Source organism: Macrotis lagotis, chromosome 8, assembly GCF_037893015.1.
Source record: "Macrotis lagotis isolate mMagLag1 chromosome 8, bilby.v1.9.chrom.fasta, whole genome shotgun sequence".
Classification (NCBI taxonomy): domain Eukaryota; kingdom Metazoa; phylum Chordata; class Mammalia; order Peramelemorphia; family Peramelidae; genus Macrotis; species Macrotis lagotis.
The window spans coordinates 105,185,450-105,213,183 of NC_133665.1; the positions used below are offsets into that span (position 1 = coordinate 105,185,450).

Consider the following 27,734-nt stretch of genomic DNA (forward strand, 5'->3'; position numbering starts at 1 on the left):
AAATCTGTCCTCAGACGCTAACTGTGTGACCTTGGGCAAGTCATTTCATCCTATTTACCTTAGTTTTCCCATCTATAAAATGAGCTGGGAAAGAAAATGGCAAAAACATTTTAGTATCATTGTCAAGAAAACCCCAAAGGGGATTATGAGTCAAGATACAACTGAAAAATGACTGAGCAACAAAAGACGCTGCCATAATAGTTTAAGAATTTTGTAGAGAATAATGACATCTTTTTTCATCAGAAGTTTTTTCCAAAGTTGTCATTGGCACTTTTTACTTATGGTAGAAGTTGTGCGAAGCAAAAATCCTATGCATGTGTTTGAAACAGCAGAAAACTTCCTCCTTTACCTATCATGGTCCTAGTGAAGGACAAATTAGTCCTTCTTATTTGGGATCAAAAAAGTAATTTAAATCAGGAATCAACTGGAACATTTTATGATCCTTTCAAAGAAGGTGAGCATGGGTTCATTTTTGAGATATGAACCTGGCATATTCATAGAGAAAAAAATGATTTGCCTTTTCCAAATGGTTAAGTAAGACTGTCACTAGCTTTATTTTATTTTATTTTAATTTTTTTTAGATTTTTCAAGGCAATGGGGTTAAGTAGCTTGCCCAAGGCCACACAGCTAGGTAATTATTAAGTGTCTGAGGCCAGATTTGAACTCAGGTACTCCTGACTCCAAGGACGGTGTTCTGTCCACTGTGCCACCTAGCTGCTCCATGTCACTAGCTTTATAATGTTGGACAAGTCTTACTTCCTTTCTGGACCTCAGTTTCCTCTGTTAAGATGAGGGTCTTAGACTGTATAGCACCTTTAGGGCCCCACCCAGCTCTGATTATCTATGATTATGTAATTCTAAAGCAGTAAAATAGTATCTAAGCTGCCAAATTTTCTGATTTGAAAATTAATGCTTCCCTAACTGTGTCTTTGTTTTTAATGATAAGGTATATAAGGTATTTTGTCCACCTCATGTCTCATTAACTCCTTTCCATTTCTGATGGTTGTAATAACTCTTACAGTTATTTACATATTTCCTTTTTCCTCTTTATTTTAGTGAGACTCTAAACAGTTTCATTTCTTATGTCAAAGAAAACATGAACAAGGTAAGTGTCTCCACATTCAGAGAAGCAATAGAATGTTGAAACTATTCTATATTTGAGATTTTTGATTTTACTGTATTTGTCTTTGTTCTTTTTTGCTTTTTTCCTTGTTCATGACAATAAAAATTCTATAATGAGAGTGACATTTGATGAGTGGACTAATTTGGTTTTGTTGGATTTCTTAGTTGCAAACGTCTGTGAAAATGTTGGAAGAAGAACTCAGGTCGAGAAATCAATCCATTTTGCATTCACTAGAAGCAGTTGCTAAGACATGTAAGTAGTGTCTCCCTGGTTTTTATTACTAACAGAGAGAACTGACAATAAATTTAATTTCTTGTTTCTTACCAGGATTGAGGACTATGGGCAACAATAGAATGTACAGGGTATTTTTAGAGGAGGTAGACAAATCTCTTGAGCTAAGGATCCCTTAGCACTTATATAAAGAGAAGGAAACAGTAAATAACCATACTACAAGGTCAGCTTTCTGTCCTGGTAATACTTGGATTTGTTTCATCCTTTGCGTGGTGCTTTTTCTAAACAAAACAATATGACACAACAGAATGGCTGTCATTATGTGTAATTTTTCATAAAGACAGGTGGCTTATTGCTTGGCCATGTTTGCTTATCTGGGTGATGGCAGTGAGCCAGAGACACAGGGATCCCCAGATTTCAGCATTACTGGGTAGTGCTACAATATTCAGAAGGTACCTGTAAAGTTGCTCAAGATTAAGATGACTGCTCTTACATTTCAGTGAGGTCATTTTGTGGTGATCTTTAAAGTCTTCATCCATCACTCTCATAACTTATTGTATTTCCAAGTACTTTATGGCCATTTGTTAGTATTTATTCACGCAATTTTAAAAATGTTTTTAAAAAATTATTACTTAATTATTTTAAATCTTCTTTTCAAGTGTTGATTTCCTTGACCAAAAGGCAATGAAAATATGCATACTCTTATCCAGCAATGCCTCTACTGGGTCTGTATCCTGAAGAGATCATGAAAACGGGTAAAAGTCCCACATGTATAAAAATATCCATAACAGCTCTTTTTGTAATGGCAAAGAATTGGAAATTGAGGGGATGCTCATTAATTTGGGAATGATTGAACAAATTGTAGTATATGTATGCTGTTGTGCTATAATAAATAATAAGGGATGGGATTTTAGAAAAGCCATGAAAGACTTGCATGAATTGATTCTGAGTGAGATGGGCAGAACCAGAAAAACTAACTATACACTAACAACCTTGATGGCCTTGCTCATTCAATCAGGTACATTGTCCATCAGGGACAATTTTAGGGGATTTGTGATAGAAAATACCATCTGTATTCAGAGAAGGAACTGAGGAGTTTAAACAAAGGCTTAATATCTTTAATTTTAAAAAGTTGTCTTATGTATTATATAATTTTTCTATCTCTAATGTTTTCTTTCTTCCCTTTGGTTCTGATTCTTCTCTCACAACATGTTCAGTTTCAATCTATACTTACCATGGAAACAAATGTAAAACCTATATCAGATTACCTTTTGGGGGGGGGAGAAAAATTATAAAATTCAAAACCTTGCAAAAAATGATCCATAGAAAGTACCATTGTATGTAATTGGAAAACAAAGAAAATATTTATATAATTAAAAAATAAATAAATTGCTATTTCCAAATCCTCTCCCTCACTCCCATTCCTTCCCCTCGCATTTAAGAGGTAAACAAAAGGATATTAATTATACATGCAAAATCATGTAAAACATTTCTATATTGTCCATATTTCAAAAATAAATAAAACAAGGAAATTATACTTCAATTTGTACTATTTATCTTGATATAGATAGCATTTTTGCATCATGAATACTTTGAAATTATCTTGGATCATATTGATCAGAGTAGCCAAGTTTTTCATAGTCATCATTACAACATTGCTCTTACTGTGTAGAATGACCTCTTAGTTCTTCTAATTTCTCTTTGCATCAGTTCATAGGTCTTTCTACATATTTTCTGAAAGCATTCTACTGGTCATTTCTTATTACATAACAGTAGTCCATCATAATCATGTGCTACTATACATAATGGTTAAACCATTTCCCAATTTGATGAACATTCCCTTAATTTCTAATTCTTTGCCATCACAAAAAAGAGTTGCTATAAATATACTTATAAACACAGATCCTTTTCTTTTTCTTTGGTCTCTGGTGAACAGGTGGTGGGAGTGACCATTGCTGGGTCACAGGGTATGCACAGTTTTATAACCCTTTGGGTATATTCCCAGATTGTCCTTTAGAATGTTTGGACAGGTTCACCATTCCAACATAATTTATTAGTGCATCATTTTCCATCATACCTTCCATCATACCCTCCATCATTTATACCTTCCATTATTTCTGATAGATGTGAGGTAGTATCTCTGAGTTGTTTAAATTTGTATTTCTCTGATCAAGAGATTTAGAACATTTTTATATTATTTTATATACTTTGATTTCTTCTAAAAATTACCTTTGACCATTTATCAATTGGGAATGGCTCTTTTTTAAATAAATTTGACTCAGTTCTATACACAGTATATATATATTTGAGAAATGAGGCCTTTAACAGTGAAACTTACTGTGAAAATTTTTGATGTTACTATGTTGTTATTATACCATCGTTGTTATTATACCATTGTTGTCAATAGTACCTTTTAGCAAGTAGTTTCTCTGATTATCTCTTTTAATTGTTTGTTTTTACTTTTGCTTTGCTGAATCTTTTTTACTTCATTTGGAGCATAATAGATTCTGCTCCAGCCCTTTATTTTAACACTGTGTGTGTCTTTCTATTTCACGTAAAGAACATATTATTGGATTCTGGTTTTTAATCCATTCCACTACTTACTACTGTTTTATTGATGAGCTTATCTCATTCACATTCACAGTTATGATTGCTAACTGTCTTTTTACTTCATCTATTCCCTCTTCTGTTTATACTTTTCTCTCTTTTTGTCTTGTCCCTTCTCAAAAGTGTGTTTTCCTTCTGACCCACCATGTCCCTTAATCTACCCTCACTTTTATCATTTTTCCTCCCTCCTATAACTCTTATCCCTTTATCCCTCTATTTCCCTATTTCTATACTCAACTATGTATATATATACTTTCCTCTTTAAACCAATACTGATAAGAGTAAGGATCAAGCATTCCTTGCCCCACCATTTCCCTTTTCACTATAAAAGCTCTTTCTTGCATGTCTCTTTTATGTGAGAAAACTTTCCTCACTCCTCCTTTCCTTTTCCCCTTCTCCTTTTCCCTTTCCCTTCATTTTTTTCTGGGGGGTGGGGAGGAGAGATATCATCCCATCATAATTAACTCATACTCATGTCCTCTGTTTATGTAGATTCCTTCTAACTGCCCTAATAATGATAATGTTCTTAGGAGTGACGTATCATTTTTCCATATAGGAATGTGAATAGTTTAACTTTATTGAGTCCCTTATGATTACTCTTTTAGTTTACATTTTACATTTTAGATTATATTTTTAGTTTACATTTATGCTTTTTTAAAATCTTATATTTGAATGTCAAATTTCCTATCATTTCATCAAAATGCTTGAAATTCTGTGTGGGTATAAATTGATTATGATGTGATAATACTTGAAAACTTTTCTATTTCATGAAATATTAATTTTTCTCCTGTAGGAGTACACTGTTTTTCTGAGTAAGTTATTCTTGGTTGTATTCCTCTTTTGCCTTCCAGAATATCATATCTGAAGTCTTCTGCTCCTTTAGTGTGGAAGCTGCTAAATTTTGTGTGATTCTGATTGTGACTCCATGGCATTTGAATTATTTCTTTCTGGCTGTTTGTAATATTTTCTCCTTTGCCTGCAAGCTCTGGAATTTGACTGTAATATTCTTGGGAGTTTTCATTTTGGGATCTTCCTTGGGAGGTAATTAATGGATTCTTTCCATTTCTATTTTACCTTCTGTATCTAAGACATTGAGGGAGTTTCACTTGATATTTCTTGAAATATGATGTCTAGGATTATATTGGAATAAAGAGCAAAATAGTTAGTTATGCCAGACAGTGATTTATTTAGCCATACATGTCTGAAGAAACATGGCAGACCCATGATTCTCAGTAGCCAAGGATATTAACCATTGATTTCTACACAGTTAATGTATAATTTGGAGGGAATGAAAAAAATAAAAGGAAAAACATAATGTAGAGAATGAGATACCTGAGATTCCTTATTGGTGGAGGGGAATGGGAGACTTTGAGGTGAAAAGGAGGGGAGTTATTTTTTGACATTCCTTAAGTAAGGTGAGTTTTTTTGGAGGGGAGGGTGTAATCTTGTGACTTCTCCAGAAAAAAAGTGACTTATGAGCAGCTGAAACTTAGCTTCACAAAATGATAGTTAAAGGCACAGTTGATATTAGCAATGCTTTTTTATCCCTTTGTCATCATGACTTTGAAGGTAATCCAGTAATTCTTAAATTTTTTCTCCTTGATTATTTTCTAGCTCATTTGTATTTCCAGTGAATATATTTTTTCATTCTTTTGATTTTTTATTGTTTCTTGTTGCTTCATCAACTTCCTTTTGTTCAACTCTTAATTTTTAAGAAATTATTTTCTTCAGTGAGTTTTTGTAACTCTTTTACCAATTGGCCAATTCTGCTTTTAAAGGAGCTCTTTTTTTCAGTGAATTTTAGTGCTTCTTTTAATATTAGGCCAATTCTGTTTCCTAAGTGTTATTTTCTTCTAAATGTTTTATGCCTTTAGTGAATTTTGACTCCACTTTTACCAAGCTGTAAATATCTTTTTCATAATTTTCTTGTAGCTCTCTCAATTCTTTCTCCAATTTTTGATCTCTTTCTTTAACGCTTTCAGGAATTCTTGTTGGGCTTGGGTACAATTAGCATTTTTCTTTAAGTCTTTGGTTGTATCTGTTTTCAATATTGTCTTCTGAGATTGTGTCTTGGTCTTCCCTGCTATCATAATAGCTTTTTTTGTCAAGTTAATTTTTTTATTTTTACTCATTTTTCCAACCTATTTCCTGACCTTGAACTTTTTATTAAAGTTGGACTCTGTTCACCTGGTGGAATGGGGATATTGTCCAAGCTTCAGGATTATTTGTATTGCTGTTTTAGAGCTAGTCTGGTGCTTCTGCAAGTTCTCAGTGCTTCCAAAGTGGTGTGATCTAGAGAGATGTGTGGTTACTACTCTCCTATACTATGATTTTACTCAGAAAGGACTCTTGGTCCCCAGTAGACACAAGTGTCAGTGTTCCTTTTGAACTCTGCAATAGTGGTCTAGTCCTCTAACTTTCCTTTAGCAGACCTCTCCTGACTACTCCTTAAGTTGCCTTAGGCTGGGATAATGTCTCACCTTGACCTTTTGTTGTTTCTGCCACTCCAAAATTTGATTTGAAGTTATTTTTAAGTTGTTTGGAGGGGAATGTTGAGAGAGTGCAGCTGGGTTGTTGCCTGTTTTCTACCATTTTGATGTCCCTTTGCTTCACCAAATTTATTAATTGCTCCTGGATCACTGGAAAGTGACCTAACAGAAGAAATGAGCAGACATGTTTAAGATGAGACCTATTCATTCTTAACTGGGTGATTGGCCAAAGTTTAAGACCCTTTGCAATAGTGATCTGTTTTCTCTATATGTATGTATGTATGTATGTATGTGTGTGTGTGCATGTATGTATTCATACTCAGGTATATGCTTAATTTTAAAAATACTAATTGGATTCAAATGATCCAAATACATTGTGATAGACAGCATGTGAATTATAAAACATGCTATTGTGTGGATTGACAACTAACTTCCCATCTGTTTGCAGAGTAGTACTGTGCCATCTGTGGACTTCAAATCTTGATGCTAGAATTATCTACTGGTACATCTATTTAGACATGTACTTATTCAGGAAGGTATTTTGATTGACTAGATAGAAACCAAAGAACACATCTAAATCTGTTTTACTTCCCTGTTTACAAAAGTGTAGCAGGCATCCATTTTAAGTAGGAAAGACATGGAGAGGAGGCAAAGACAAAAATCATAACTTTCCTTTTTATTGGACTGAACCTTAGAGACCCTCTAGTCCAATTTCCCTCTTTTTGTAATGGGAATCTGAGTCCCACTTAGTCAACAAGTTTATATATTCCAGGCCCTGCAGTAAGTGCTAAGGATATGAAGAATGGCAAGAACAACCCTGCCCTTTAGGAGGTCACATTTTAATGGGGTAGAAAACATATCAAGAGGGGCGGCTAGGTGGCGTAGTGGATAAAGCACTGGCCATGTAGTTAGGAGTACCTGGGTTCAAATCTGGTCTCAGACAATTACCTAGCTGTGTGGCCTTGGGCAAGCCACTTAACCCCATCTGCCTTGTAAAAACCTAAAAAACAAAAAATAAAAAAAAAACATATCAAGAACTAGATGTATACAAGATACTTTACAGAGTAAGTCAAAGGTAATTTCAGAGGGGAAGGCCCTAGTAATTGGTGAAATCGATAGAAGTGAAGGTGTTTATGTTTGCATCCCATAACAAAGTAATGTTAGAGTTAGGGTAAGACTGTCTCAGCTTGCACAAGATTGTTATCATCATTTAAATAGTCAAGTAGAAGTAGAAATCTAAGCAAGTGACATGAAAAAGTAGCAGTCATCATTTGGTAGTTATGCAGAAGAGTATGGAATAATTCATTATTACAGATAAGAGATTAACATATCCCTGATTGGTATCTTTCTTAGTGGTTAGATGAATCTTAGAAATGATTCAGTTCAACTCTCTCATTTTATTAGTAGAGAAAGTATTCTGGCACATTCGCTATTGACCAAATAAAATTAATATTTCCTATTATATATTTTCTGAACTCCATTCTGCACTGGTTGTTTTCAAACTTCATTATTCAGACAAAAGGTGGATAGAGAAAGATATTCTTTAGAAATGGTAGGTCTTTTTGTTCAATAACTGGAACACTTATATAGTAAAATCTTTCTTTCCCTACTCTAAAAAGTTTGATATAACAATTTCCATGTAAATGGCATTTCAGTCCTTGTACTGGGACGGTTTTGTTCTTCAGAGCCAAGGAACTGATTAGAGAATACCTTGACCCAGAATAACACTGTCCCAATCTTATTACCACTGAACAAGTAGTAGTTGTAGCATTATTAAAAGAAATAAAAGAGAAGTGCATCCTACAAAATCAGAAAATGTGGCTTCTGAAAAATTTTAATTGATATATTTTGTTTTGAGACAGTATGCATTACCCAACAAAGATCTCTCCTCTCCTGGAAAAATGTTTACTGAATGAGTTAAGCAAAACTACTTATAGTGATTGTAAATGATAGTGCATGTTATAGGAGTATGGGACAATAGGCTTACAGTTGGAGGAGATAATAGATGTCATTTAGACAAATAGTTTTATTTTTTTTAATTTTTAATTTTTCCTTTCTTTTTTATTTTTCTTTAATATTTTTAAATTTTATTTTAAACTTAAATACAAAATAAGAAAAGGAAAAAAATTGCCATATACAGAGCTAAATATGAGAGAGGAATCAATTTAAAGCAAAAGATTTCCATTTCAATCAAATATTTTAAAATAAGTAGATGTAAAATAATCAGAGAAACAAATAAACAGGAGACAGGCTTACAGAACTGGGAAACACAACTTGTCAGCCTCCCAATTTCAGGACTCTTTTTCACTATGCCCTGCTGTTCTGACAGTAATTGTTAACAGAAAGGAGGAATGTGTGCTTTCATATTCACCTTTTAGAACTAAATTGTCATTTGTCTTTGATCTGAGTTTGGTTGCCTTTTACCATTGTCTTCATTTACAGATTCTCTTGACACTGATTTTTTTTTCTGTATCATCATATGTCTTTCCATGTTTCTCTAAAATCTTCATATTATGTTATATATTATTTCTAATTTTACAATAATTTTCCATTATACTAATGCCAGTTTTTTCCAATATTGGAAATGTATTTTATTTCCAAGTTTTTGTTATTAAAATGTTGCTTAGCATTTCTGATGAAGGCTTTATTTTTAAAGTATATACAGGACTAAATCAAATTTATAAAAATACCAATTCTCTAATTGGTGAATGATCAAAAGTTATGAACAAACAGTTTTCAGATGAAGAAATTAAAGTTATTTTATAGTCATATGAAAAAAATCCTCTAAAAAGATTATTGATGTAAATAATAACTACCACTTCATACTTATCAGATTGGCTAAAATGACAAAAAAGGAAGAGATCATAAAAAAATAGGAAAGGACCCAGTTTTAGGAAAGATTAAGAGACTTGGAGGGAGTCCTGGTCTCTATTTTCAGGTTCACAGACAATAACAGAGAAAAGCAGAGAAAGAATCATTAAAGGACAACCTTCCTTGCTACACTATTCATAAATTGTGAAGATTCTCAAGAACTGCCAGTTTGGGGACTCAGTGCTTTCACTTCTTTCCCTTAGTCTGCAGGTCTCTTTTCCCCACCGTCAGCTTTGGTATTTGCTTTTTCACTCAAACTAATCAAAGCAACTCTGTGACCCTTCAACAATCCATTTCTTCATCATGAGGTTGGCAGACAAGAATAATTAAGAAAGTAGGGAACTTAAATTACAGATCATCATGCCTTTCTGGAAGGAAGTTTTCTCCCACTTCTTCCATGAGAATGGCATCACCTGAGTTGTATTTAACATTTTTTATAGTCATTTGAGAAAGAAAGGCAGCCAGTCCTAGATACCAGCATCTAGATCTCATTCCTTCTATTCTGGTATGCAACTGCCTGTCTTTTGGGGAGTATCAGAAATTGTTCTACTAGTCTCAGTTTTGAAATCATAGTTATCATCATGGACTCACATTTAAGTAATTATAATTAAATATTTATATTACATATTAGTATATCTGTATCTATAAACATATGTATATATTAAGTAATTATAAATGAAAATAGATAAGAAAGCAAAGGAATAGGTTACTCAAAATTGGAGAAGAGTGAGATAGAGCAAAGAGAGAGTCTATGAATAAGCAATTATTAAGTGTGCCAATCACTGTACTAAGTCTAGGAAGACACACAAAGGAAAAAACCCCTTCAAGGAATTTGTATTCTAAAGGAGGAGAAAATATGAATCTAAAAGAAGTCTAGTTAAAGTGAAATCTGAGAAGCAAGATGCCCCTTTTACTTTGAGGGTAAGTCTGAGTCAGAAAGAGGCCTCATACATAAGGAAGGACCCATATTAGATCTGGAAAAATAAGAGATTTTAACAGGAGCTAGGCAGGAGAGGGAAAGGACGGAGTCTCACTTTTAGTAGCTTTGAGTTGCTCAGTTTTCTGCAGATGGGGTTGACAAATTAGGAAAGAAGTATAGAATTCCTTTTCTCTTAATATTATTAGTGTCCCCTTATCCTCTGTTGTCCTCTTACCCCCACTTTCTTCTTTCCTACTAAGGATATTAAAAAGAAAAAAATATTCTCAGGTCCATTGATTGCTATACTTGGATCTAGTAAAGCATTTGGCTTTGTCTAAATTACCTATAATTTCTATTTCTCCAACTAACTTTACCTTTGATCCACAAGGAGAGTAGGTCATGTAGTTCACTTGTGCTGGAATCTTAAGACACTAATAATGAATTTCAACATATCCAAATATATATATATATATACACATTTGGGAATTGATGATTTTTAATAAATATCTTCCAAGTAAAAGGGCCTAGAAAGGATGTGTTACCAACGTCATAAATCAGCTGAAGAAATAAAGATGGAATGGAATCATGCCACAAAATGACGTGTTTAGAATATTGAATCTCGAATGGAAACTTTGCCCCTTTTTGTTATGTTGTGATTTTATTGGAGTTTGTATGTCCGTTGTTGCTAAGAAACATTTCTATTTAGGTACTCTCATATAATTTATAATTAAATCCTACACTGCAAATATCTCCATGGATGTCTTGGAAACTATATGAATAATGAGCATCCCTTTTGAGTTTAAGGGTTAGTTCTTAAAAGAGAAGAAATGGATTTTTTTCTGAATACTTTTGAATTCAGAATATTTTTCAAAAGCAGAGTATTGGGTCATAATTCTGTGAATCCTATTCCAACCCTATTTTTTCCTTACATTAATCCTTATTTGACTTCCTTGCATTTTCTACCCATTTTTACTAAGCCTACCCTCTGAGACTAAGAAGGATCATATTCCTCTTTTATGAGACAGTCTTTGAGATATACTAGAAGATAATTATATGATTCCAAAGGTCTTTAATCCTCCTGGCCTATCATCTCTAGTTCCTTTATGCAATCATTATATGGCATGGTATCTTTCTTAGTGTATGCAGCCTGAGCTATTTTGGCAGCCATATGACACTGTTGACTTATATTTAGCTTTCAGTCCACTTAAAACCCCTGCTCTTTTTTTTAAATATGAACTACTGTCTAGCTATGCCTTTCCCATCTTGTATTTGCAAAATTGATTTTTTAAACCCAAGCTAAGACTTTATTAAATTTAATCTTATTTGATTTGGTCCAACGTCCAAATCTGTCAAAATCTTTAAACATCCTGACTCTACCACCCCAATATATTAGCTTTCTCTTCCAACTTTATGATAGTTGCAAATTGGGTAAGCATGCTGTCCATATGTCCTTATTTAAGTTGTTGATAAAAATTCTAAATATCATGGGTCAAGCACCAATTCCCTGGGTCACTCAGGCAGTCAACACACATTCATTAAATGTTTGCCATTAGTCAGATACTGTGCTATGCCCTGGAAACCAAAAAAAGGCAAAAATAGTCTACTCTTACAGAAATGACATTCTAATGGGGAAGACAACATGTAAGTAACAGTACATTTAAGACATATAAACAGAGTAAGTGGAAAGCAAACCTAGGAAGGAAGGCATTAGCATTTGGAAGGTCCAAGAAAGGTGGGGTGCCAAAGGTGTTTTGAGGATATCAAAGAAACAATCAGACCAAGACTAATGGACAGAGCCTTCTATGAATGAGGAACCATGAATGCAAAGGCAGGAGAACATGTTGGGTTTGAGGAACAGTCTGGCACTGATGGATCATAGAGTGCATAGCAGAGTAGAGAGTGTGAATTTGGAAAGGTAGGAAGGAGCCAAGTTACAAAGAGCTTTAAATGTCAAACAGACATTTATATTTGATCCTGGAGGTACTAGGGGCCCATTGGAGCTCTTTGAGCTGGGTGATAGGGTCTTCCCATTACTTAAGAAGATTCACCGTAGTAGGCAAATAGAGTATAGATTAGAGAGGGAGAGATTTGAGACTGAGAGATCATCAATTAGGTTAGTGTTTCCATCATTTCTACCCATGAAATCAGTTCAACCTTTTGTTGGAAATTAGATCCAGATTAGAATTTTCCTTTATTACTTCCCCTGCCTTCTTGAAGGATAAAGTTATAAAGACAAATCAAGAAATTGTTAGCTGCTTTGCTTCTGGTATGGTGAGGAGAATCTAAATTTCTCCCCAGAGAAAAGTTGAGAAAATATACCTCCTCCTTCCTCTGAAGAAGTGATTGATTATGAGTGTGTGATATTACATCTATTGTCACACACAGTTGATGAGTTGGCTCACTGAGTATCGAAGGATAAATTCAGAAATGAAGCTGACATAAAAGTAAAAGAAAAAATTAAACATGTTTTAAAAGGGAGGTAAGTTTTAGGGTATGATCCAACTATGAAAGATGGAAAATCCTACTGTACACACTGTTTATAGGAGTACAACTTGCTTATACAGTCTAGTTTTCCCTTTGACCTATTTCATTCCCTCAGTTTATCAGGTTTTCTCTCTTAAACCCCCAGACCTTTTTACATTGATTCTGTTCATTTAGAGACCCTCAGTAGTTCTAGATTCAGTCAACTGTTGATAAAAAATTCTTGAAAATTATTCATTTGTCCCATAGGCCCAAGAGACATCTTAATGAAATACTTTCCCCCTACCACTCAGGGATATTTTGGATCTCCAGTGAAAAGCGTTTCTATACAAGGAAGGGTGCTACATGGAGCACCTGCTAGAGGTGCTATTTAACCACCAGATGGTGCCTGAAGTGGGAGTTATTCCAGTCCAGTCATCAAGCATGCATAAATGTATCTGGCATCCCAACTTTGATCTATTATCTCACTCCAAACTGTGAATGTGAAGTTACGCTCCCAACATCTTTCCAGTTTTATCCCTTATATTACTTTTTTTTCCTGTATTCTTATCTAGGGGTATGGGACAATTTTGTCTAGTAACTTGGAATTCTCTTCATTTTTACCTTCCCCACTTAAACCTGTGATCTTCCCTCATTTAGGTGATATAAGGGATAAGAAGGCTGTACTTAGAGTTAAGATGACCCAAATTTAAATTCTGCTAGATATTTACTTAGCTTTGTGACCCTGGGCAAGTCACTTAATTTCTCTCAAGCCTAATTTCCTAATTTGCAAGAGGGGGGTATAATAACACTTACCTCACAGAGATTTTGAGAATATCAAATGAGAAAGATAGAGTCAAAATAGTGGAGTAGAGAAGCATTCAGCCAAGTTCTCCCAAATTCCCTACCTAATAATATCTCAGATTGAATTCTAGAGTGGCCAAACCAATCAGAAGTTCTAGTGAGACAATTTTTCAGCACAAGACAACAATTTAGAAGGTTGGTAGGAAAGTCTATCCCAATAGACCACCAGCCCTGGAGTCCAAAGGACCTGAGTTCAAATCTGGTCTCAGATACTTAATAAATGACTAGTTGTGTGACCTTGGGCAAGTCACTTTGCCCCATTGCTTTAATAAATAAAATTTTAAAAAAAGAAAGTCTATCTCACCAAAGTGGTGGTGGGCCCCCAAAACACAGAACAAGCTATGCCTTGGGGGTGATTGCATTGGCATCAGTATCAGCAGCAACTTCAAAAGATCTTAGGCCAGGATGGTGGTAAGAAGGGGATTAGAGTAGTTGGAAAGGGATTGAACGGAACTCTGTGCTGGACCTTGTTGCATCGCCCATACACAGTCCCAGGGGCAAAAAGAGTCCAGGTTATGGTTCCAGGGAAGACAGGAGAGATTGTAGAAGAGAGAAGCAGTAGCAATTAAAATTGCAGGAGATGAGGGAACCTGGTCACAGTCCCAGATTGAGGAAGAATGCTAGCATTGGTCCCTTCCTGAATAAAGGCCAGAGCACAGACAGGAAAATAGTGACCACATCTCTCCTTAAATCATATCATCTCGGAAGCCCCCAAAACTAGCTAGCTCTGAAAATAGGAGCAAGAAATACCTGAAGCTTAGGACAATACCCCCCACACACACATCCTAGGAGCAAAGGCTAACTTAGAGTTAAAAGACAAAAAATTGGCTGGAAAAAATGAGCAAGCAACAAAAAAAAAAAAAAAAAGAATTGACCATAACAAGTTACAATGGTGACAGGGAAAATCAAGACAAATCCAGAAGAAAACTCTGTCAAAGCAGCTACAAGCAAAGCCTCAAAGAAAAATATGAATTGGATATAACCTAAGAAGAATTCCTAGAAGAGATTGAAAATGATTTTAAAAATCAAATAAAGGACAGCTAGGTGGTACAGTGGATAGAGCACTGGCCCTGGAGTCAGGAGTACCTGAGTTCAAATCCAGCCTCAGACATTTAATAATTACTTAGCTGTGTGGCCTTGGGCAAGCCACTTAACCCCATTGCCTTACAAAAATCAAAAAGAAAAAGAAAGAAAGAAAAATAAAAAGAGAAAAAATCAAATAAGAGAGGTAGAGGAAAAATTGGGAAGAGAAATGAGAATGATACAAGAAAATTATGCTTCTTTTACTGAGCACAAAAGTGCTGATTAACACCTTAAAAAACAATTGATATGTACTAGATATTATATTAAGTTATTTACAAAAAAAAAAACAACAAATAAAAAACCCACAATTGGCCAAATGGAAAAAGAGAATATCAAATGAGCTAGTTTATAAACAGCAAATTGCAAACCTTTAAGTGCTCTATCAATGACAGTTATTATTATTGTAGCCCCAAAGGATTCTCTTATTCAGCATATCACTCAAACACTAGTAAAACTGAAGAGTAATTTGTATATGTTTTATCATCTGTGTCTCTTGAACCAGGCTCCTTCTGCTCTGGATAGTAACATCCAAAGTTTTCATTCCCTTAATTCCTTCTGTTTTCTAATCCATTGTTCTCGTAGGAGACAGAGTCAAGCAAAGTCTATTAAGCATTCTCAGCCTCATAGTCAAAAGAGAGAAAGGAAAACTGCCTCAACAAAAGGGCTCTGTGTTTGGCACTGAGGTTACAGAGATGGGAGTTTATAATCTGCTATGGGAGAGGTAGAGATACACAATATACAGACAAATATATTACAAAGTGATGGAGCTAGGACAAGATCCAGATAAAATGCTTTAAGATAAATTTAAATAGAGGCTGAGCTGGGCCTTGAAGGAACTGTGGAATTTCAATAGATGAAGATGAGCAGTAGAGCCTTCTAAATGTAAGGGGACAATCCATGTGAAACATGGAAGGAGATGAGGGACAGGAGGAAATTGGGGGCCATTGTACTATCCTGTTTTTCTAGAAGATGGCATGTATGAAGGGAAATAGTGTGAAATAAGGTTGGAAAGGTAAGTTAAGAGTCAAATTTTAGAGGACCTTCTCTACCAGGTCAAGCAGTTTATGGTATTTCATCTTGAGAATATCCATCATAAATTCCCTATATCACCACCTGGTGCAGGGAGTGTTTTCACTCCCCACAATCTTTTTTGCTAATCCTTCCTTCTTGAAAAGTTCCTGCTGTGTCCTTTTTCCATTCAGGCAAATGATCAGGCTTGTAGTAACTCCTGTTTCTGTAGCACTTTACCATTTTCAAAGGTACTGTGCTAACAAAAATATTATGAAGAAGGAAGAAACTAAAGCTCAGAAAAATATTCAGAACTCATGATTTTATTAGTTGGATACTGGAATATTGGACTTGACATCAGGGAATTTAGATTTAAGTCTATGGGACCTAGGAAAAGTCAATTAACTTTAAGGTGAAGGTATTAGGCCATGTGATCCAGAGAATGCACATTACAATCACTAAATGAATTAGAGCAGGGGTTCTCAACCTAGAGTCTGTGAATTAAACAAAATTAATAACTGTATTTCAATGTAATCCTTTTACTTTTAAATTCTAAGCATTTTATTTAGGCATTTAAAAATCGGTTCTGAGAAGGGACCCACTGGCTTCATCAGACAAAGGGTTACACACAAAAAGGTGACGGATTCCCCCTGTGCTAGAAGATCTTAAGGATAGTCATCTCCTGGTGACACTACATTTTGGCACTGAGTTTCTCCACTGCTAAGCTAATCCTCTCAAAACAGATGGATAGTTAGTAGAGGCTCTTTCAGCCTTTCTATCTTCTTAGGGTCTTTCAGAACTTAGATTGCATTAGCATAGCCCTTAAGAACTCTAGGTAAACTGCATTTCAAAATAAGGAGAATTTTTTGTGAGGAGAGAGAATTATTTCACCATTAAATGTCTTTCCTGGCTGAGACTGCAAGAAATAAAGTGAACTAAATTATTAAAATGGTGCAGTTAATCAACCCAGCAGGGTCTTTGGCATATTTTCAAAAGAAGGAAGACAAGACAAAAAATAAGAATTTCATTTTTTAAAGTAATTTCTGTACTAGTGACTCACAATTCCAGATTGATTTATCATTCCTTAATTGATTCATTTAATAGCTATTGAAGGCCTAACATAGCCAAGGCTGTTTGCTAGGCCAGAGGGAAGTACATCTGCTTCTGGCCTCTGTTCAGTGACTCTGCATATGCTTAGCCTCCATCTTGGGCTAGGGTACCTTTTGTTCATTCAGCATCTACTTCATCAGAAGGGTGAGGCACTGTAAGTGCTGCTACCATACAGAGAGTTAGCAGGAGGCATAGGAGGAACCCATCTCATAGATGATGGAGGCAGTGCTTCATAATATGCAGAGTCATTATGGTGCTCTAGAAATCACCGGCCTGGAAATCAGAACTTCATTTCTTGTCCTGGCTCCTGGGGACCTTGATCAAATCACTTGACCTCTTAGAGCAGGGGTGGGGAGCCTTTTTTCTTCCAAGGGCCATTTAGATATTTTTAACATCATTCACCTGCCTTATTTGGTCAAACAATTCATTCCTTTAAAAACTCCTAAATTTATTGAATTTCCATTCAATAATGGCCTGCAATTGCTGTGGTAGGGCCAGACCACTGGTCTTACACAGGGCTGGAGGTTCCCTGCCTCTATCTTTTTTCATCTATAAAATAAGAAGGAAAGATTCACTTCAATTCCAATACTGTAAATTAACTTAAACTTCTCACTTAATTCACAAACATCTGCTAGGTATCTGCATTAGACACTGGAAAAAAAATGACAAAAAAATAAGATTTATCCAGTAGGTAGAAATAGTATGTAGAGTATATTAGAGAACTCTGTTAGAATATGGCTCAAGAAAGGGAATGGGCAAAGTAAAGAACATGCAGAATATTTTAGGAAAATGGGAAGCTGGAAGAGAGCAGTAGCAATTGGGGGAGGGTATCCATATTTGCTTCATGGAGGAGGTGGCACCTTAGCTGAGCCTTGGAAGAAGAAAAAGACTGGTGGGCAGAAATGCAGGAGTGCATAGTGGGCACTATTTCCCAGTCACAATGAAGTAAAAGAAGGATGTATCCTTGTTCCTAGCCCTTTTAACATGCTGTTTTCAGGCATGTTATCAAAGGCCTTCTCTTAGGATGAACACATCAAAGTCAGCAGTCTCACCGCCAGCAAATTCTTCAACTTGAAAAGTCTACAAGCCAAGACCAAAGTGGAGGGAGGGTTGGTGCATGATCTGTTTGCAGATGATTGTGCCTCAGTGCAGCCTCTGAAGCTGAGATGCAACAAAGTATGGATCGATTTTCTGTTGCTTTTGCTGATTTTGGTCTAATAGTTAACACCAAGAAAACACAGGTGGTCCAGCACCACACCGTCCATATGTGGAACCATCAGTAACAGCAAATGGAGAAGTTTTGAATACTGTGGATATGTTCACCTACCTTGGCAGTGTGCTTTCCTGGAAGGTACACATTGACAATGAAGTTGATACACACATTATCAGAGCTGGCTCAGTATCTGGGAGGCTCAGAAAGAAAGTGTGAGAGAAAAGAGACTAACTACCAAACTGGAAGTCTATAGAGTGGTTGAGCTGATCTTATTGTTGTTTGCCAATGAAACCTAGACAGTCTGCCAGCACCATGCCAAGAAACTGAATCACTTCCATTTAAATTGTATTAGGAAGATTTTGACAATCAGTTGGCAGAATAAGATATTGGGACACTCTGAAGATCTCTCTTTTTTTAAAAAAATTATTTATTTTTCCAACTACAAGCAAGGATAGTTTTCAACAATCATTTTTGTAAGGCTTTGAGTTTCACATTTTTCTCTCTTCCTCTCTTTCCCTTCCTCCCCTGGCAGAAATCAATCTAATATAGGTTATACATGTATAACTATGTTAAACATATATCAATATTAATCATATTGTGAAAGAAGAATCAAATCAAAAAGAAAAAAAAATGAGAGGGGAAAAACCATAATACATAATTGAATACAAAAATTGAAAATAGTAAGCTTTAGTTTGCATTCAGACTCTATAGTTCCTTCTCTAGATGTGGATGGTATTTCCCATTACCAATTCTTTAGAGTTGTCTTTAATTATTGTACTGCTGAGATCAATAAGTCCACTATAGTTGATCATGACACATTGTTGCTGTTAGTGAGTATAATATTTGAAGATCTCTCAAGAACTTTGAAATTGGGGCGGCTAGGTGGCACCAGCCCTGGAGTCAGGAGTACTTGAGTTCAAATCTAGCCTCAGACCCTTAATAATTACCTAGCTATGTGGCCTGGCAAGCCACTTAACCCCATTACCTTGCAAAAACCTTAAAAAAAAAAGGAACTTTGGAATTGATTGCTGCCCACCATAGGGTATCCTCATCAGAGAGGTGCTGTGCTCTATGAACAGGACTAAATGGAAGCAAATCAAAAGAAATGTGAGATGCAGAAGTTTAGAGTAATAAGGTGTTCACCTGGACTATTTGTGCCCAACCTGTAGTAGAGCATTCCAAGTTTATATTGGTCTGATCAGCCACAGTTGACCATACCTCTAACATAGTGATGTCATTTTGATCTTCAGTAATGAAGGCTAAGAACCATTGGGGGCAGTGCAACAATCAGAAGACTAAAGGGACCACTGTGCAAACTGTGAGGATCCAGCTAAGACTGGTAAACACACTGGAGCCAATAAGCTTCAGTCAATACACAAGTTTTCGTGAAGTACCAGTGTATAACTTCCTCCAACTGGTTTTAGCCACACCCAACTTGACATGGACAGTGCAGATGATAGGGATAACTTAGTTTGAAAAGAAAAGCAAGGCAAGGACAAGACTGGTCTTATTATTCAATTGTTTACTTATTGGGTCTGAATTTAAAAGCAAGGAAGGCAAGGCCAGAGCTGGAAGAAGTTAACGTCTGGAAGCCCCAGGGAGGATGCAGAAAAGATGCAGGTAGATTGAGGTAAGAGGAAAAGTCCAAAGGAGGTTGTGATTGGAGAGAGGAATTTCAGAGTTCTGCATTGTGGAAGTAAAAGTTAAAGTTGGGTTCTTCTGGGCAGGGCTTTTGTTAATAAAATGGGGATTCCAAAGGCCAAACAGAAAAGAAGTAGATAGAGCAGGTGAGGGAGGTACTTGGGAATCCTAGGGTTGAAATAGATTGAAATGAGGAAGTTTCAGCAAGGGGCACCAGATCTTCATTGAGTTAGTTGGGTATCATGAAACAGGAATTGGGAGAGGAGGAGATGAATGTTCGCTTATCACATCATGAGAAGAATGATCCTTTTGGTTGAATCTCTGATGCTCAAGGGAACTGTGATTGACAGCCAGAGGCACCTGTATGCTCTCTCAGATTTCAGGGAGGCGGAACATCAGGTTGGGAGTTAGCAAATGGCTGAGTTGGAGCTCCCCAGGGGCCTGATTAGACCCCCTTCAGCTCCAATTTCCTCTGTCTTATCACTGTATTACAACAGAAGATGAAGCAGTCAGTAGGGACAGGACCTGGGAAGTGGGGAAATTAAGTTGAATTGGGGCAAGAGATTAGGCAGAGATAATATTGAAGGCTAATGCCTGAAGGTTTGCAAAGTGCACTGCATATATTATCTCATTTGTTCCTTCCATCGGAAGGCAACTTCAAACCATGGAGTGGCTCAAGAGGATGGAAGCCCAAATCCTACCTCTAGACACGGATAGAACACTAGGCCTGGAGTCAGAATATCTGAATTCAAATCTGGTCTCAGACAATTACTAGCTGTGTGACCCCAGACAAGTCACTTAAACCCTGTTTGCCTTGGTTTCCTCCTCTGTAAATGAGCTAGAGAAGTATATAGCAAACCACTCCAATATCTCTGCCAAGAAAACTCTAAATGGGATTACAAACAGACCAACATGACTAAACGACAACAACAACAAAAAATGCCTTAATCTCTCTGGTCTTTCCTTTCTAAATTGTGAAATGAAGTACTAGATGTGTTTGGAGATCCCCTTCCAGTTCTCAGTCTAGGATCATATAGAATTCTTTCTGTCCTGCACCTAGCAGTCTGGATCTGCTCGCCATTGGATCTAGTTGATGACTTTCAATAAGATGCCACTAAATTTATATGTGGAACCAGCTTAATACTTTCCACCTACAATACTGAAAAATGGGGCACACTCTCCCTCCGTGGCTGGTGTCCAAGGTGCTGGTGCTTTGGAAATGGAGGCCCCAGGCGGGGGGCGGGGCGCTTTGCTTGAGCCTTTACAAACCCTAAGATCTCCCTGGGCTCTGTCACTGAGTCTATGGATCAATGAAAATAAAGTCTGAAGGAGAGTAACTGTTGTAGGCCTCTTAGTTCTTTTGCTACCTTCTTCCACTTGTACGGCCTGGAGAAGTGACTCCTCTGGGCTTCAGTTTGTAGCTCTCTGTAAAAATGAGAGGGTTATGCTAAATGAAATGCTGGCCGATAGCTCCTCCAGCTCTCAAACGCTGTGATTCCTAGCCGGGAGGGGCAGAGAAGGGAGGCAGTGAGGTTGCCTGGCAGCAGCTCCTGAATAGTGGGAGAGCCTGCGTTTATTGTAAATTGTAGGTTCGGCTGCTTCCAGCATCCCTGGAGCAAAGAGGAGAGGAGACGATGTGGTGGGGGGGAGTGGTTGGATGACAGTCCTCAGCTGGAATGTTTGGCTGCCACTCACCTTGAGTGGCTTTAATGATACTCAGCTGATGATCATCCGCTCTGTTCAGGTGCGCCGTTGGTCTCACATTTAACCCAATTCTGAAGCTAATCTGACTAAGGCAGCTGTGCAACTCATTTTAAAAGCAGTGACCTAGCCCCATAGCAGCCTGCACAGTTAGTCCCTGAGCCTCAAGCAAGCAGTTCTAGTTCTCCCCTGGGAGGAAGGGAAAGGACAATTAAAGCAGTCTCACACAATGCTCACTGTTTTTCTCTACTCTGAAAGAAAGCCTTAAATTGAATGAGAGAAAGAAGAATTGGATGAGGACTGAGCCTCGTAGAAATATTAGCAGTCATCTCATCCAACCCCCTTATTTTACAGAAGAGGAGCCAAAGTTTGGAAGAGAAGGATGTGGCTTCTTCGAAGTCACCCAGGGAGTCAAGAGTAGAGCTCCAATTCTCACTTAGGTTCTCTGACTTTAAATCTAGTGAAATTTTTCATTTGTTCCAGGTTGTCATCTTTATGTTTGGGTTTCATATTTAAACTTGGTTTTGTCATGACTTAACTGGATGACAAAGGACTTTACCGCCCTCCTTTCCATTCTCCACATGCATAATAAGGGGATAGGACTTTGCTTCTGTGACTCTTAGAGATGTATTCAGTAGCTCTAGAAACCTTCCTGGAAGAGTAAGGTGGGAGCTGGCAGCTGAGCCATATTCCTTCCCTGGATAGATGATAATGTAAAGATACAGCCTATGTCAGATCATGAGTCTTAAAACAAATGGCAAAACCCCTACTGTGGAGATCTCAGATCTATTTAGTGAAGGAGCATTGATTCTTATCCCTTCCATGCCTCAGAAGCAGATCAATAAATATGTCATAGCTTGTGTCTGACCAAGGGGAAATGGCCAGGAGTCAGTTGGCCCTGTGTTTGAGGATGCATGTTCTTGGTTTCTCTCCAAGCATCCACCAGCACAAAGAATAGAGAAGCTTGGTGGAAGAGTCCCATCACTTTGCTAGGAGGGTGGGTGCTCGGACATAGCTGGTGTTTCTTACTCTTGCCCGTGATTTTACCCAAGGGGATCTTCTCTCTGTTGTGTTCAAGAACATGGACTCTCTGAGGAGGAAGAAGTCATACTTCAGCAATCTGAGACTCTCTCAGGAGATAAGCACTGACCCTTCCTTTGTTCTAAAAGCCTCCTCCCTGGAAGGCAGCCTGGTGTATCTGATGACTGCTACTTGGGAGAGTACTTGAAGCTTTCCAAAATGCTTTTTTACATGCATTATTTCATTTGATCTTCCTCATTACATAGCTAAGAGAATTGAGGTTCAGGTTAAGTGGCTTGCACTTGATCACACAGAAATGAGAAGAAGCCCTATTTCTGGAGCTCATAAAAAACTCTGAAATCAGAATGATAACAAATATTTATTAAATGCCTACCATGTTCAGAATACTGTGCTCAGACATTGGGAAAATAGGAAACAAGGCCCTTGCCTTCATAGAGTTGATAGTCTAGTTAGGAAGTGAGACACCAGCCTTGATAGCTACACTACACAATCTTACAGCATAATAAGAGAAGTCTGATGTGGAAAGTTACTAGTAACAGGAAATCAGAAGGGGCTTCCTGGAGAAAATAGTCTGTAAAGGGCAGATAGAAATTCAGTTGACAGACATGAGGAGGGGAAGGGAACAGTGTGAACCAAGGGACAGAAGTGTGGGAATTCAATGTGTAGGAAGTTCTGGGTTCAAATCTTGATGCTGCCATCCAAATAACCTTTCTCCCCGAAGACTTTTTCCTTCTTCACAAACCAAGGGTCTTGAACTGGATTTTTTTTTTTTTTTAGATTTCTCTAATTCTCAATCCTATGATTTAGTTGCTGTGTCAAAGTTGGCAACCCTATGAGGAAGTTTTAAGTAGAAAGTCACATTGAACTGTGAAACAAAATGTCTTCAGTATCCCCAGAGAAGATAAGGGTAATGTTTCTTAAATTCCTTTTTTAGTTCAAGAGAGTGCCCAAGCCCACTGTGACTTGTTGTTAGAGGCTCTTCGAGACAGAAATCAAACGGAGCAGAGAGCGCTGGAGATGGAGAAGCGACTGGAAGCTGTAAGCAGGGATCTCCATCCCTTTCTCCCTGAATTGTTCTGGGTTTTTTCACAAATCTTCTGAGTTCCTCACTATCACTACCAGAAAAGGCACATTCAGGACCATGAACCTAGCATAAGTACAACACTACTAGATTCACAGTCCGAGGTGAAGAGTGACATAGGCCCTGCCCTCAAGGAGCTCAAGAACTAACACATTTCTTTGTACTGATGTAGCCCAAGGGTTTCCTTCTCTTTTGTTCAAATCTAATGGTTGCTGGAAATGTCCAGAAGTGTAATGTGGGTGGGGGACCCTCTCTCTGGGCCCTGGCTCTTCCCTAGACCCTTGTCTCAGAAGGAGCTCTAGCCCTTTAATGAGAGATTAGAAAAGACATCATCAGGACACAGCTTTCCAGGAGAAATGTTGGCTGTTTCCCTCTAAATCCCTTTAGAGTGAGGCAATTATTTATACCAGATCATGGGAATTCAACTAAATTAAATTAGAAGCTTTCTTTCTGTTGAATGCTCTTGTTTTTATCATTGCCTATTTGTCTACATGTCTATCACATATTTTTGATGCTCATTGTCTAATGATTTTCCTCTGACTGCCTTTCTCCAGAGAGAGGCAGAATTTTTAGATGTGAAATCCAGTCTGAAGCATCTTGAAGTCCTAGCAGCTGAACAGAGCAGACAACACCAGAGGCTATGTGACCAATTAGATCAACTCAACTTCCCCAAAGTCTTATCTGAAGTGCATTCAGTTAGTTCAGAAGCTCAGTTACCCTTGCTTGTGAATGATGGAGGTTCCCAGACCTTTCCAGCTCTACTCCAGGCTTCCAATCTCATCAGGAAAGGGAAATCAATCTCAGAATCACCAGATGCAGGTGAAGCCATCATGCACCTCCCTCATCTGAATCCCTTCTCATCACACCCATGTGAAAAATATAGTGCCAAGAAGCAAGATGAAGCCAATGAAACTAATGGACACATTAGAAACCCTGCCCCTTTTTGGTTTGATAGGGAAAATCAGAGTGTAAAGGATAAATCTGTGCAAACTGATGCAGAACCTCGGGTTCTTGCTAAGAGGCTGTCTGAAAACCATGACTCCAATAGCAAGATTTATGGGGATCACTGCAAAAGAGACTTGATGGTTCAAGAAACATCACAATTTTCATCCAAAGTTATGAATGACTTGGTCACTAAGACCAGGTCCACATGTATTCTGCAAGAGTATCAGCAAGCAGCTCAATTTTGTAGTAATATACAGGATCAAAATAAAATTTATGAACAAAAAGGCAAGAGTCTGGACATAAGAAAAAGAGCAAAGAGGAAAAATCCCAGGAAAATTCTAAGAGGCACATTTATAAGAAAGAGTTTGGACCTTTCAGGAAATACCTCTACTTTCAGTTTGAGAGTAGAGGGTTCCCAGTCTGTAGCCTCTGAGCAACAAAATGTGTTTCTGGATCAAGTGAAGAATCCCAGGCAACCCTTGTCCCTGTTGCCTCCCTATAAAACTCAACAGCTTATAGTGAAAGGACAAGGCAGGGCAGAAAAGAAAGCAAGGGTAGATAGCACCCCCAAAGCAGCAAACAACTTCTTCTATGATTCCTTTTCTTCCTTTCCAAAGAGTAGTGAGGGTGATAAGCAGATGAAGTGGTTCAGTGATCTCAGGTCTAACACCTTGGACAGGCCTAAAGCCATGGAAGTCAAGGAAAATACATTTTATACTATTGCTTTTGACAGCAGTGATGAGGATGGAGAATAACTCTTCTTTGGGACTCCTGACCATCACTCCTACCCACCAACCATTTCTGCAGAGGTGGTTCTAAGCAATCACTTTCTTTTTTTTTTCTGAGGTGAGAGAGCAAGGTGATATACATCATTCTGAGCCTTGTCTTATGGTCCAGAAGAAAACTGGAACACACATACTCAAATGAAATGCCCTTTAGAGCCATATCTAAAGAACTCAACCTCATTATTCTCACTCAGATTGCTAGGTACCCAGAAAGTTTGGCAAGAACTTTGCCTTTTATGTGATTAAGGCTTCCTTAGAAACAAAATATTAACCAAAACCTTGGAATGACTTGACTAATGTATCCTTTGTTCTCATTATAATGATGATTTGATTTACACCTCATTGTTTTCAGGAGGAATGTCAATTTTGTTATTGAAGGTTTAATTAAAATAACTTGTTCTGTGGACTTACATATATTCCCAATGTTTTGCTTAAATGCGAATAGAATTTCTGAGGTTTAACTTGCAATTCTAGTTTTTCATTAATTTTCTCTATTAGTAGTTAACATTGCTGTAATAGTCTTTGTCAGTAGAGATATTGTTAAGCATCTAAACATGTACTGTATACTACTGTGAACCAAGGTAAAACTAATTGTAAATAAAGCATGGAATTAAAAAAAAACCTTTGACAAAAATAGAAAAACAAACACATTCCACATAAATATTGTATAGTATTACTATTTTTATCCCACAATTAGCTTTTTTGTACACAACTTCATTTTCTTAGATCTTTCATGCATAATTTTGATTTTAAACTTTTTTTCACCTTATTTTCACAGGATTTTAAAGTTGGAAGGGATCTTATGTCATCTAGTCTGACCCCCCCATTTTTACCGACAGAGAAGTTAAATACCCAACATGACCTGGGTAATAAATAGTTAATTAGGGATTTGAACTCTGTTGCTGAGTCCAAATCCATTGCTCATTTTGCTACATATGACTACCTTCCTAAAATTTAAATTTACTTTAATAAATTAATTTATTGATAATAAATAAAATTTAAAGAATGCCAGCAACTCTAAATACATATATTCTCTTCAATTATTATTTAGCCTTCTCAAGATGACTTTGAACCAAAATACTCCTATGCTCTTGATTTCCATATTTCTTTTGTGAATATTAGCTATGTTATTTATTTTAGAAAACTATATTGTGTAGGAAAACAGCTTCAAAATTTCTTTCTTAGACTTAAATGAATGTTTTCCTATTGTGCTGTTGGAGAGGTTATTTTTATCTTATGTCTCCTAAAACTTCCTCTTTAGCTGCTGGATCTGTTTGCCTTCCAGATGGTATTTGTTGAAAACCATAATGAACCTGCCCCTTGAGAAACAGAAATATTCTTTGGTCAGTTTTGCCTGAACAAGATCAGTATGACTTTAAGTACTGGCTTCAGTTGTTTTCTCTGGGAAAGTCCTTTGACTCCTATGAGAGAGGCCCAGAAAGGGATCAAGGCCTTGATTTTCTAGGCTATGTTGTAATCACATCCTGTCCTCTTCCTTTGTTTCCATTCTCTTCCCGTCATGATTCTGAAATCATGGAGCAAGGGGAGAATTGCTGCTTGGAGACTCTTAGTCTCAGTTCATATCATAAGACTTGTGGACTGAAGGCTTTGTATTATTGGAAACCTTGTATTATCCCAGCCTGGATTAGCCTTTTGAGAAGTTTAAAATCTAGTCATTTGAAATTCATTTAAGAAATATTTATGAAGCTCCTGCTGTGTATCCCAAGTCCTGTGAGAGATAGAAATGGATGAGACTCCACCCTTTCTCTTCCTAGGGACTAATAGAAGATAGCAGTCAACAGATAGATGTAATACAAAAGTAAAAGCATGGAGAGAGTGCCTCCCATCTACTGGAGTTCTTGCTTTCCTTCAGTAGGCTGCATCATGGTGCTGCAAGCCTAGGGGATTCTGGCATCTCATTGCATGGGCTTGGTTTCTGTCAAGGAGAATAAATAGCCATAGTAACCAAGTAACCCATGGAGATTTGAATTTTTTTTTCCAGAGTCTTTACATGAACAGAGGAGTGACATAGCAGATTATTCAGAAAGCATTATAAAGAAATGATTGGATTAATTTAAAATAAGGGATCCTATTGAGAAAAAGTCATTAGCCTGTATGACATTCATCTTCTCAAATGCCAAAAGGGAACACCTCATTCTCACATTTATTCATCAATAATCCAAACCTTTGCTTCTTCATGAATATTTCATTTTGTTATAATGAAGTTCAAGGATAGATCAATTTAGTGTCAGTAAGCTGAATTTTTTTTTGGTAGAATGAGAGATATGGTTCTCTTAATGGTGCTGGTTAATTAAAATTATGCTTTTTGTTTCTGATAATAATGAAAGCCAAGCACAGTGTTATTCTTTTTTGTCTGTAATGCTGAGAGATCAAATCTTATTCTCCTGCTAAATGTGACAAGGTTCGTTTTCAGGAACTGATTATAATATTTTTCTGTCAAAAACAATGGCAACTGAAAATGTAGAGAAACATGAAAAGGAGGTTATCTTCAGGTGGGTTTGCTCTTTTTAATTGTTTATGAAATAGATAAGACAGCTAGAG

The 27,734-nt window shown here is 37.0% G+C and overlaps 1 protein-coding gene across 4 annotated transcripts in view; it reads left to right on the forward strand.

Annotated features, from left to right (window-relative positions):
• The window catches only part of IHO1 (interactor of HORMAD1 1), a 79,063-nt gene extending 53,178 nt beyond the window's left edge, over positions 1–25,885 (forward strand). For 3 of the 4 annotated variants that reach the window (XM_074197925.1, XM_074197924.1, XM_074197926.1), the window contains exons 6-9: positions 1,057–1,105; positions 1,288–1,375; positions 23,296–23,399; positions 23,997–25,885. In XM_074197925.1, coding sequence (XP_074054026.1) covers positions 1,057–1,105; positions 1,288–1,375; positions 23,296–23,399; positions 23,997–25,142 — 1,387 coding nt within the window. In that variant the 3' untranslated portion in view covers positions 25,143–25,885. The remainder of the gene's footprint in view (positions 1–1,056; positions 1,106–1,287; positions 1,376–23,295; positions 23,400–23,996) is intronic. The other variant, XM_074197927.1, reaches the window with a different exon arrangement.
• The last annotated feature ends 1,849 nt before the right edge of the window (positions 25,886–27,734 follow it).